The sequence below is a fragment of the Tetrao urogallus genome, assembly GCF_951394365.1.
Source record: "Tetrao urogallus genome assembly, chromosome: 2".
Classification (NCBI taxonomy): domain Eukaryota; kingdom Metazoa; phylum Chordata; class Aves; order Galliformes; family Phasianidae; genus Tetrao; species Tetrao urogallus.
In genome coordinates this window covers 35,617,664-35,631,025 of record NC_136814.1, presented here as the reverse complement: position 1 = coordinate 35,631,025, position 13,362 = coordinate 35,617,664, and the positions used below count along the sequence as shown (strand labels likewise).

General features: G+C 34.1%; 1 protein-coding gene across 1 annotated transcript in view; it reads left to right on the top strand.

The window, feature by feature from the left end:
• The window catches only part of FMN2 (formin 2), a gene marked incomplete at both ends in the record, with an annotated part of 139,944 nt that overhangs the window by 69,310 nt on the left and 57,272 nt on the right, over nt 1–13,362 (top strand). Inside the window, one exon of the mRNA XM_079532834.1 lies at nt 9,302–9,363. Within this exon, the coding sequence (XP_079388960.1) occupies nt 9,302–9,363 (62 nt within the window). The remainder of the gene's footprint in view (nt 1–9,301; nt 9,364–13,362) is intronic.

Below are 13,362 nucleotides of genomic sequence, written 5' to 3'. Positions count from 1 at the left end.
ATTCATATTTTTCTATTAAACCTATTTGGATTATTCTGATCTTCCTCTGCATCTTGTGTTTTCTTTGCCTTGATCATATCAAATGAGCCTTCTGAAACATGAAAAAGTAAGCCTCTTTAGACTAGACTTCTCAACACATCATGGCTTTGTTTACCTTAAGCTACTCTTATACAAGGTAGAATTAAAAGTCAGCAAATTCAAATTACTAGAAAAAGAAATGACAACAAAAAACTGAAACAAAATGTGATTACAAGTGTGAAATACTTTGAATCCTGAAGTGTTTAAATTCTTTGTGTTCCAGAAAAATCTTGCTAGTTTCTTCCAACTGTACTCAGTAAGAGATGCTACCTTGTTCTATGAAGATTGACTTGCATATTTGCTTTGATAGTCTTGTTTACATCAGCACTAGTATCACTTTTATTGTATCACTGTAGAATTCACTGAAAAAATGCAACTGAAGTAGAGATCGAAAAGCAGTAGAGCATATATTTAAAAAAAAAAAAAGTCAAATAATAACAAACTGGAACCCACATTTTATTTCACTTGACTCACAAATATGAAGCTGTAATTAATCTGTAGATGGATTAATAGACAAAGCTGCATGTTTTTACCGTTGATTTCTTTTGAGTATGATTTACCATTGATCTATTTTGTCGTTTGTTTTTATAATATATGTACTGTAAGTGCACATGGCCACGTAAACATCTCAAAGACATATTTCTCATATATCCTGTTCTGGTAGTCTCTCTGCTATGGTATAATCAATAGGTATGACAAATTTTAAATTTAGAACCTTGAAATTGAACAGTTATGGCATGATATACTACCTTAACTAGATAATTGAAAAATGCAGTGCTACCTGTTGCTGAAGTAAAACACCAATTACTGTTGTATTTTTATAACCATAAATTTATTTACTGTAAGAGAATTTCTCGTACGCAAATTATATCTATCTGTATTAATTTTATGTAATCTCATTCATTAAACATTTTAACAGTAATTTTAAGGGAAGGTAATCTTTCTAGAAAACAGTAAAACCTTATTGTAATCATCAAGTACAATTAAAAAAAAAAACTATTAAATTGATCTTATGTCATTTGCATTTGTGTACCGTAGTAAGCCTTAAGTAGAGTTTTTGAGTCGTCATGGCTGCTCTTTCCAGTTTGTTGAAAATGCAGAATCCTGCCAGTCAGTCTTGCACTTCAAACTTACTCCCTGAAGACCAGACCCTGGCAGGTTTTTGAGACTGTTTGCTCTTCCATCCACTGTAATTTAAAATAAGCATAATCTAGTAAAATGCCAGTCTCTTCCCAGTCTTTCGATGTACTATGCCTCTGTTTTTTCACCTGCCTGATTTAAACAAATCTTATCTAAACAATTAAGATAAGCATTGAAGTGTAATCTCAATAGTCAAATCAGCAAACCTCTCAAAACCAGGGCTGAAATATAATCTCTCTAAATTAAACAGTCTACAATGGCAATCATGTTTGTATTTAAACATTTTATTCTGAAAGGATTACAGCATTGGTCTCCATTTTTTTTTTCCTGCCTAGACAAGAAGGCGACCTGCTGAGTCAAACAAAATATATTTGTTCTCTAAGAACTGAGCGCACACGGTTTTTGTAAACAATCTGTATAGGTGTATAAAATCAGACTTCACATAGTCAGTAAATCTGTCCTTAATGTTATAGGCAACTGTTTGAAAAGTATGTAATGCAATTGTTTACAAAGTTATACATAGTTAATGTATTTTGTTATATCTTGCTCCATATATGTTTATGTGTGTGTATATATATAATCTATTGATACAATATTATTGCTATTGTAAAGCTAAGGATATACTTCTAAAAAATGAAGTGTATTTATAACAGAAAAATCAATGCAAAAAAAAAAAAAACCAAAAACAAAAACAAATACCTATGATTATTGTTTAGTGGAGACTTCTATGTCTGTTGCACCAAGTTTTACAAATGCGTATTCTTGGTTAATTCTTGTTTCATTATTTTCTAGAAATATTATATAAATAATTTCAAGTTCTTAATGTTCTTAAGTATTTTCAGTTCCTCAAAACCGTCTTGAAGCAGGAGCTCAGCTTAATCCATGTCTTCTGCCTGGAAACTTATATTCTGTATACAGTTCCAGCTTCATACATAAACTTTAGATTAAAGTGAATTACTACCACAGGAAAACTGTGTGCAAGCAGTTCAAAGTGCTTTTTCTTGACTCTTGATTCATGACTTGTGTACTTTGCTGAAGATCTAGCCTGCATTGTACTATGTGCACTTAATTTTCATCCTGAAAAGGTGAGAGTATTTGCTAAGTAAACATATCACAAAAGTAACAAGAACAAGCAGGTAGGTGAGAAATTTTTTCATTTATGCTAACTACATCTAGTGTAGTGAATCATCCATTGTAAGCATCATCCTATCTGTTATCATCAGGGCTTCTCTTCAAATTTTGCAAGTCTGGGTGCTCTTGTTTAAAAATTTTTCTTTCACTTTATTTCTGAGAATCTTTAAAAGTTTTACAGCCATTATTCTTGTTTTGCTGCAGCTCCCATGCTGTTTTATAAAACATTTGGTTTTATCACTGCATATTCCATGCTTCTCTAAATGTAGTGTTTATTTCAGAGAGGCCGGTTTAATTTTCTGCATTAGGAATTTTGTATTTTTTGTTATGAGATGAAGAAATAGTTGTCATGTTGCTTGGAAGCATTACAGACAAAAACATGATGCTGTGCAGTATTACACCCATGGTTATGTGAACAATGTCTGTAAGCTTACATGGACGAAAATGGAGCAGAAGATAGCGCTTCTTGAAGCTGTGGTTTTACTATGTGAGCTGCTTGATAACTTAAATATACGTATTTTGCAATTCAGTTGATTTTAGTGTAATTTGAATTTAAATCTGAGTTTATTTGGGAAGTACCTTGATATTGCATTATACCATAACCTACATAGCAGAAAAGGAAGCTAATGCACTTTGATCTTCTAAGGCTCTCTTGGCTCTGTGTTTGTTTATTTGTTTTTCTCCTATGGGAGCATTGAGGAGTGGTTGTTTTTGTTTTTCTACTTCTGAATCAGTTAGTTCAGTCATTCCAGGGAACCTGCTGGAATTGTCTACATAGAGACTTTGATCTGTGTTTTGCTTATATTTATGCATGTGGTGTTTTGCAGATTATTTCAAACACATTTGTCAGTGAAGGCTTCTATTCCATACTTACGCAATTATTTGCTCCTTGTTTTGTTGAAGATTTAATATTTTAGCACAGTCTGAATACTTCTGGACTTGTGTTTCTTCCCTCAATGCATCAGAATTTTCCATTGCTTAAAGTTTGGCAAATATGTTGGTTTTCTGCTGGTGTTGCTTTTGACCATTTTAATTTTACTACCTTGGAGCAGCTTTTGTCTTTGATTAACTCTGAAATAATTATTCAAGGTACATGACACAGTATGACGCATTTAAGCAGCTTGCTATTCACTCATGATGAACACTCAAAACATATTAGATTTATCCTTCCAAATATTCTTCTGGATATTCAAAATGAGTAAAAATTTCATCAAATCTTGAAAAATAAGTGTAAAAGTTATTCAGCCTTTTAAGATGTTCTCATCTTCTGCCTCAAAATAATGCATGGTTTTTTGGGGATCTGTTTGTATACAGTTCACAGTTTTTGTATATTGAAACCACAGAAACCAGTCTTCTGGCATAGGTTAATAGTAACAAAGTCGATTTCTCCTATATGATTGGTTGGTGCCTTTTCTGTTTCTTTCACTCCTCAGGAGCCTGAGATGTAGACGATTTTATTTTTATTCATAAATGCTATCTGAAATGTAGATTGGGGAAGGTATCTTAGGTATAACCTCTTGGTGTCTTGTGTTCTTGCGTCTTAGTCAGTAATGCTGGAACAGCTTTGAAACCCCCAAATCAGTGCCCCATGCTGAATTGAGAAATGAGAAAACTATGGTATGCTACTATAAAACTGTTGTCCATCATTCAATGATTAATTATCAGTTTCCCTCTGTAGTCTGTTGAAATGACTGTCCATTGCTGATGCTTGATAAAGGAGACTTGACATCTTGGAAATACTCATAGCAAAAGGGAGCGGATGAGATAGCAAAGTAGTAACCATGTTCGGGAAGAAAAAAAGGGAGAGAGGTGTCTTGGAGAGATACTAATAGTTTCTTGGGTTTTCAAGTTTTTTTGAGAGTCAGGGAGAAGGTAGCTGTGATGGAAAACAGCATGAAAAATTGGAATACTTCTTCCAGAAGCACAGAACTGAGTATACAGTGTTGTTTCAGGATTCCTTGTGCAAGATTGAGTTGATTTTATGTCAGCTAGCAGTCCTCTTTGAGGAGATCAGCTATAATCTATTATCGGTAAAGTAGGATTTGGAATTTCTCAGTCAGTTTTGGAGGGACAGCAAAGCTTAAGTGCATTTGACAAGGACAGAGAAGAGAATGGTGTAAATCCTACCCTGAGGAAAGGAAAGACACAGAACCAAGGATTGGACTGAGTAATGGGCCACTCACAGTCAATCATAAATGAGATTGTGCTGTTGAGAGTTTTATGACTTAAGCTGCATCCAAAATACTCTACTGATTAATCTTTTTCTGAAATTCTTCTTAGTAGGAAATTTTGAATGTTGGCCTTCTCATTTAGAATGAATTTCCAGATTAACAGTGAAGGATTTCCAAGTACTAGCTTGTTGTAGGAAGCAATCTTTTCTCTTACAGTTGGCGATATTTTTGGTGTATTCTAGATTAGCTATGTCTATATCAGATGTCACATTTATTTAATTGATAGCTGTTAGTTCACGTATTCTTAGATGAACGGGGGCTGTTCTGTAAGTAATGCCTGCTATTTTATTAGTTTTACCCATTATGTCAGAGACAGATGATAATGGTACAACAACAGAGATTGAACCTTCCCTCTGATATTCTGTTTCATTTTATTGCTGTGCAACAGATGGCAGCAGAAGGGCAGTCAGACAAAATGGTGTCTGACATGGAAATGAGTAGAAGGTAAATATTTGTAATTGAATTCTTCTGTGCAGGAGAAAATGGCACCCGCTGACATTAATCAATAATTGCTGAATGTTTATAGAGGCTGTACAGTGGAGGTTAGCTCAGTGAGGCATTTCAGCAGCGGCAACAACAGTGTGGAAAACAAGCCACATTCCAGGTGGTCATGCAGATATTTACGAGCTCATTGTGTAGAAGCCTGTTCATCAGTGACAAAAATGCATATAGCTAATGGTGGTGACTCTTGAATAAACAATTTTTTGTAGCTGAAAGGTTTTCCCAACAGTCAATGTTATTGTGTTCTTTTGTATCTGTTTTGGTTTCTGTGGAAATAAACAGAAGGCATTACTTTTAGAGCAATCTACATACAAATAATCAATGTTAACAATCTATTTATAACAACAATAGCAACAACAAATATCACAGATACGTTCTTTTGTAGTTTCCTTGAGAATATACTCTGCATCCTCCAAATTCCTCGTGTTTTCTCGTGTATTACTTCTGCCAACTATAATAATGAAGAAACTTCGATTTTCATTGGAAGCTTAATTATATACTCTGTTCCCCTGAAGGATTGTGATGATTCATTGTTTGGTTTTCTTAGGTGTGTCTTTGTTCTAAAATAGATTTGTGTGTACACACACACACACACACACACACACACACACACACGGGAGAAAGTCCTTCTGTTCTCTGAGTTCAAGCATGCCTCTAAATGTAGCCGTGTTCTTTACACTAATCTCACTTTCTTTAGCTGCAATATTATCTTCCTGCTAGGTGAAGTGTCCTGTAAAGCTGGATTTGCAAATTAAATGATATTACTAGGAATAGTAAATCTTTGTCCTTTTGCATAAATTTGATTATCCTGTCAGTTTGAAACTAGTATCAAAGTTGTTGTTGATGTTGTTAATTTGTGTAAAGGGTGCAATGGAAACTTTTCTATTCTGCTAAATTTCCATGTTCTTCTGCAGTTGCATAAAAAATCATTTCTGTCCCAAAGATACTAGTTGAAATTTCAGTGAAAGTTGTTAGACCAATGAGATTGTCAGGGAAGTTCAGAACGAGAGGAAAAAAAAAAAAAAAAAGTCCCTCTAACTGGATGGAAGTACTTTAGTTTTGGCTAGAAATAATTTGAAATGTTTTTTCTTCTCCTTTGCCCTTTAGATTGTTGAGCAACACTTTGTGATTGCTCTTCAATGGTTTTGTTTTTAGTGGGAGGGTTTTTTATAAACATCTGTTGAATAATGCTTGTTTTTTTTAATAAAGCTGTTGGTTTGTAGTTCCTTTTATTTTTGTTTGCATATCTGAACATATTTTGTTCAAATGTAATTGTATGTGTATGTATTCATATCCAGTTTCAATCTATATAATGATATATTGAGTAATTTTATAGTATTAGTACTTGAAACTGAGGTTGGTTTTATTGACAGCAGTGACAATAAAAATAGACAATAGAAATACAAGAGTAATAACAAAACTACTAAATCTTAAAAGTAAAAACAAAATGTATGAGTTTTTGACTAAAAGAAAACTGTTGCTGCAAGTGTAATAGCCAATTGATATTTTTTACTGCTGAAGAACATAGCTGACAAACTGGATGACGTGCTGGCTGTTAAAGATAATTTCATAGTTCTCAAGACCAGGGAAACGGCAGTGTCAAATGCAAAACAAACAGAAGAGTTGTCTTCCACAATAGTAACGTGGGTGGAAATATCTATTGACTGCAAGATTTATAAACCTTTCTCCAGATGTTTGTATCCATGTGTACTAGAACTATAGCATTATTCAGAGGATTTTGAAGGGAAATTAGCATAAATTTATGTTTTCCTGTATTTTCCTACTTTACTTAGTCTCTATGTTTGGAATCCTTTTGTCATATATTTAAGTCTGTAGTAATGCTTATTGTGGAGAGGGGACAAAAGATATGTTTACATAGTTAATTTTGCTGCATGAGAACATTATTGCTTTTATCAGTTCAGATTGTCTAGATAACATAATTAAATGTGCAACAGTGGTCATTTCTTTGCCGGATATGTTCCATATTACTGTGCTGCAATATCACCAAGAAACAGAATTTAATCTCCTGATTTCCAAAGAGGAAAAAAAATTAAAAGTTCCGTGGTGAATGTTAGCAACTCCCCATGGGATCTTTGAGTGCTATTTAGAAATGTATACAACTTTGTATAGAAACACCTTTGTTGGTGGTTTTTGTTTTTTTTTTTTGAGGGGAAACACATGTACTGTGGTATAATTTCTCCAAATCCTTGTTTCAGACAGATTTGTTTTAAGTGGCTCCCTGAAGTATGTACATTCTTCTGCATACCTGTTTTGTTGAAAGTACACAGACCTGGCACCGCTTTGTTTGCCAGGCATTCTCTTATCTCATGCAAGCATTCAAACAAAAGTGTTCTATTGCTCCCTAAGTAATCTAAGGGTGATCTTAACATTGAGCAAAAGTCAGAACAGGGACTTATGTAATATTTCTTACTGCAGGAGTAGACAGTCTCTGGAAAGAAGTGTGATGGGGGTGTAGAGCAGGCAGAAGACAGCCAGTAAGACAGAATAAATAGCTGTTCATATAGGAAAAAAAGTGTTAAGTTTTAAAATGCTGAAATGTAGGGATAATAAAAACTGAGTTTCAAAATATATTCTATTTTTAGTAAAGCTCTTTTTATATGTGCTTTCAAATATGTTTTCTTAAAGAGGAGCTCTAAAACTAATCTAGATCCAGTTTTTATTTGCGTATGTCTTCTGTTCTACAAGGCAAGTTTGGTTTACTTGAAAGCACACAGATACTCCTATTGAGTAAAATGGATTATCAAGTACTTTTGAGAGAGCATATTCATTTGGTATTGCCACAATAATTATACTTAAAAGGGGGAGGGGTTGTATTAAAATATTCCAAATAATTACTAGCAGATTTTTTGCATGGACCCTCTCCCCTAAAACCAATAAAGCATTTCTCCCTAAATTTTTAACTATGTCACTGTTATTATCTTTAAAATGTATTTACTTTGTGGTAAGGGAAAAGTTTTTTTGTATTATTTCTGAAAGTATAAATTTTTCTATTTTTTTTATTTCAGTCTTAAAACTTGCATACATACAAGTACCCTGCTTAGTACTTAGAAGATCAGCACTTCTTTCTTTGTAATATTCTTTTATTGTAACTAAAACTATGCATCAAGCCTGGAAAGGGGTAATATGATGAGTCCTAGACTCGGAGTAGTACACGTAAAAGCTTTAAAGCAAACGGAACAAATGAAGTTGAATTATATTATTGGTAGTCTTTAGGTGTTTATGCAGAATTTCTCTATGACATAGACTGAAAGGACAGAAACTACCCTTGTGCAAGATTGCTCTCACAGATCAAAGTTACGATATCTAGATTAATGCTATTAATCTAGAAATGTACATATTGTACGAGCGCATACACATATATATATTTATGTATATGAACACCTTATCACAAAAAAGTAAAATTAATGAAGGCCAAAATGAGGGAAGGAATTAGTGTAGTGTGATTAAAGAAAGTATTACCATTTCAACAAAATTGGAATGAGGAAAGTTAGATTTGTCTTACAGGCAAATTGTCATAAAAATTGTTACATAAAACATATAAGAGACTAAAACCTTCTTAATTTTTTTAAAATTTTACTGTTTTTGTTCAAGAGTAGTTAGATGGAAATCACTCTCTCTGTATTCACTGAACCAGCTTTTTGACGCTGAGAAAACACGATACGTGTGTGGCGCCAGAATTGGTTGGGAACAGGAAAGGCATATTTTGTATCTGTACTAAACCTGTCGACTTACTGCATAGAAGACTTGACCCTTGTCAGGTGTCTTGAAGTTAACTGGCTGACTTATGGATTAATCAGTTTAAGAGTGAAGCCAACCAGTGACAGGAATGAGCTTTGTTGTGTGAGTGTGTGTGTGGTTGTGGTGCAGATTTACAAATTTTTATAATGCTTTCAGTCGGACCGTGAAAGTCTGATGTAAAGCTTATCTCTGATCTCTGGCTATGGCCATACTCGTGGGATCGTGTGTATGTGTTTGGGGGCAGGGAGATGAATTCTTTAACACTTGACACCTGGCTCTACCAGGTTTCTAGCCCATAGTGTTAGGAATAGCACTATTAAAGGCATTAATATAGTTAAAACCGTTAAGCTGTATGGCCAGTAGGTCATAAAAACTATTGCTGGATATTGTGCTTAGGTTTTCTTTCACAGCTGGATTATCATCTTGACAACTAATTCTTTTTTATTTTGTCTTTTTTATAGCTGTTGTGAACTTAGACAACTCTGTGGTTGACCTAGAGACCCTTCAAGCCCTCTATGAGAATGTGAGTAACCAGAGGAAGTCCATACAATGTAGGAATACATTGGTCCGTATGAAAGTATTCGGGATTTACATCAATAGTCGTAAAGTGTCCAATTTTGAATTGACTGTTCTGATGAGCAATTCAGCTGCATTGATTGTCTGTGCGTTTTTTTTACGCGCATTTTGTTGTAGCTAATGTAATTCCTATATGAGAAATCAACTGTATTCCTTTTTGTTTGTTTTCGGGTAGGGCAGTCAGTAGGATCAGACCTTGCACTTTGGACCTTTGGTTTATCCCGGTTACCTCACTAATATAGCTATGCTGTTCAATAACAATTCTTTTCCGTAAGAACAATCATTTCAATTGTAAAACTGCAGTTTTAATTATTTTGGAGGAAAACCCTAAATAATGAGAATTTCAAATCTTTGAAAGGAAAAGGCTTATTCTGGGTTAATAAACTGCCAGAGGCTTCATAAATGTCTGGTGCTTATCATCACAGCGTGTTTGACTAGTAGGTATGCAAAATCAGGGATTCAGAATGTAGTCAGGCATGATCTAAAACTTTCTAAAGCCAGTCACGTGCAAAACTGAAAGAAGTGGATTTTACAAGTACATTTCTGCTTTCAGCTGAGGCGAGTGAATATTATTCTTTTCTTGGAGCACACTGCCTGAGTACATAGAGGTCTGGCTAGGAAATTCCAGAAAAAAAGAGAAGTTGTTTTCTATTTACACTCTGAAACACGATGCTGTGAGAAACAGAAGTGAGTTGAAAGCCAATGTATTTTACTAGACTTTTCATTTCCCTCACATTGTAATTTTAATAATGCATTCATTAATTTAGCACCTTTCCCTTTTTGTCTTTTCTGGACTACCTTTATATAACATATCTTGCAATTATTTATTGATTTCTGAAATTTCTCATTTGGGATGTGAAAAGAGAGGCAGTAATCTCCAGTCCTCTTTGCAGAGAGGATATTGGGTAGCACAGTTTGTGATTATCTAACTAGAACTTGAAAGCACTACTTCTCTCATTTCACCTCTGAAGGATTAACTCCCTTCAACACTGCTCAGGAAGGTAATGACCAAATGGAAATCTATCCTTACCACCCCCAGAGTCTTTATATTTTAAACATTTGTTCCCCTCTGCCACAGTCATTTCAGAATGAATGCTGCTCTCATGACCAGTTTATAAAAAACTTCACTCTTTTGTTGCATTACACTTCTTTAGTTCAAAAAATTATCCTTTTGCATTGCTGATTATAAATTGTGCTAACAAGGTATTTTTCAAATGCCTTATTAGTCTCATCTGTATTGATCTGTGTAAGAAATATGTATTTCTTAATTCTAGTATGATGGATCAAGTGCAAGTTTGCTGTCTCCCGAAACATCAAATGATGCTGTTCTAGTTTTTTTCATTATTACTTTCATTAATTACAGAGAATGTCTAGGAAATGTTGTCAAGATTAAGGAAAACATATGTTAATCTGAGGGTAGACTCAGAAAGTTTAAACAGCTATAATGTGTTTTCTAACTTTGGGCATAAGATATATCAGTTCAACTGTATCACTGAATTTATTGGACTAAAGAAAGAAGGCCAAAAAAAAAAATCCAATTATTTTCAATTATTTTCCTCTGAGCTGAATTTTGTTGCTGGATCCTCTGTTTAGTGGACCTGAAGTGGGCTCAAAAGAAGGCTCTTGAGGTTCTTGTTTTGTTGTCATTGTTCCTTATTGTTTTTGTCTTCAATTTTAGATCATACTTACCAGACCGTATATTTCTTTTCCTTTCTAGCTTCCTTAATTATAATAATATTGTTCAAATATAATAGTGAGCAATAGATGGTAGGAGAGGGCATGGCATGCTCAGCTGCTCCCTTATTTCTCAGCCTCATTCTTTGTTGTGGATGGGGATAACTTTGCCTAACTCCATTACACTGTGTTCATTAACTACATTTTTAATTCTTAAGGTTTATTTGTTGAGTTGGGATTTCTTGCTGCGTATTTAAATATCACTATACCAATTCTCAGCCTATTTGATCTCTCTGGAACATATGGGAACTCTTGTTTTACAGTCTTTCCTTAGAATGTAGTCGAGTGTTTTTCTGATTGCATATGTCTGGCATGGTGCTTTCCCTTCTTAAATGATTACTTAAACGTGAATGGAGTTTGGGCACTCTCCAAGCCTAAACACACCCAAATTTCAAAAGCTACAGTCTCAAGGATTTAATTCCTGTTTACTGAAGAATTGAAGTCTTCTTTAACCACAAAGTTACTGTAAACATATCACTTCTTTTTAGTGAAGAAACCCGCACCCCACCAGTGACCCAAGATCCGTATTTATTTAATAATATTAACTGGTAGCTAGTGAGAAAGACTTTGGTACTGCAGTACTATACGATGCAGTTTCATAGTTGCATATGGCTGTGTAGTTTTTTCTACAAACTCTGTTTAATACATAGTTGATTGTCAACATGTGTTTAGACAACTTAAATATAGACAGAACAATATGCAGAACAGTTGCTTTAATGTGATTTTTTTTTCACAGATATTACCACCAGAATACCCCAATGTCCTCATTTTCTCTGCTTTATCACTTAAAAACAAACAAACAAACAAAAAAAAACAAAAAAAAAAAAAAAACAAACAAAAAAACCAACAAAAAAAAACCCATTAAATTGGGCGTTTCTCTGCTTGATGAATACAGAACTCTAGTTTGGAATAAATTGGTAGTTTCTTTGCAGTCTAGTTTTGAATTATATTCCATTTTGCTATTTTAGCACTGAAAAAGTGTTTCTATTTAACTAAGGAACACTTGGGATATATTTTCCCCACTATGTTAAAAAATGTTGAGGTTTTTTTTTAACTTGCTATGAGGGAAACAGAAATCATTAGGTTCCCGAAATTCCTTAAGAGTTGTGCTTTTGGGTGGCAAGTTGATTTAGAAAGAGAAAAAGCAGGTAAAACTCTGAATGGAGCTATCAATTCTCTATATATGGTAGACCATATTGATTGTGATGAGAAATACAATAATTTGCAGACAAATGAATGTTCATCTTGAAAGTAGGTGGCCTCTTACCAGCTAAAATACTGCATCTTGAAATCAGGTAAGACTAAGGCCTGTTGCTGCTTGTATCTTCAGTTTTGAGAAAGAGTGTATAAAAATGTTTTTAAATTGCATCAAACAATTGTTTCTGCACTCGTTCCTTTCAGATTTCTTCACATCACAAATTCAAATGCAAATACTTCCTTAATTTGACTCCTGTTATGTTGTCAGGTCTATCTCTTTAAATAAATTAAGGGCAATGCTTTCATAAACTTCCAAATGCCTTTTGTAAGAGAAAAAGCTAACAAGAAGTTTGCAGTGCTTGCCTCCACTCTACCAAGATTCAAATCTTAGTGGTAATTCAAATTGCACCTGCAATTCTCAGAACTGGAAAGTTTTGCAGTTAATTGGAAACTATGTTAGAAATGTTGAAAAATTCATTTTGTAAAGCAACTGATATCATTGCATGATAATGTACATATTCATGTATCCCCAACATTCTCTGATTTGCTTGGTAATATACATATGTTGTAAGTCACTTATCACTTGTCAGTTAAATTAGTAGAAAAATACCAAAGTGAGTAAATAAACTTCCTGCATTTATATTCAATCAAATGAGTTGTGTAGTAGGCATTATGACTTTTTAAAGAGTGAATAACACCAATCTCAGTTTGTATTGCAGTAGTATTGCAGGCACTGGAGGCTGTTGGGAGCTAGAGAATGAAGGACAGGAAGAAGTGGAAGTGGAAGGGAAAAATGAACAGAGTTAATGCTATGTATCTCAATTTTAGATGTGCCTTTGGCAGTGTTTTATAGGATGTTCTAGAAAAGCCCGAGGAAGATAAGCTGAAGTGGCGCTTCGAAGGGCTGTGTGAAAAGCTGCTTCAAAAAGTATGCTTTGACAGTAGATTACAGGAGTTCTATGTTAAATGAAAGAATACATTGATAGTGGCTGCTTTTCATTCTGGTAAGATTTTG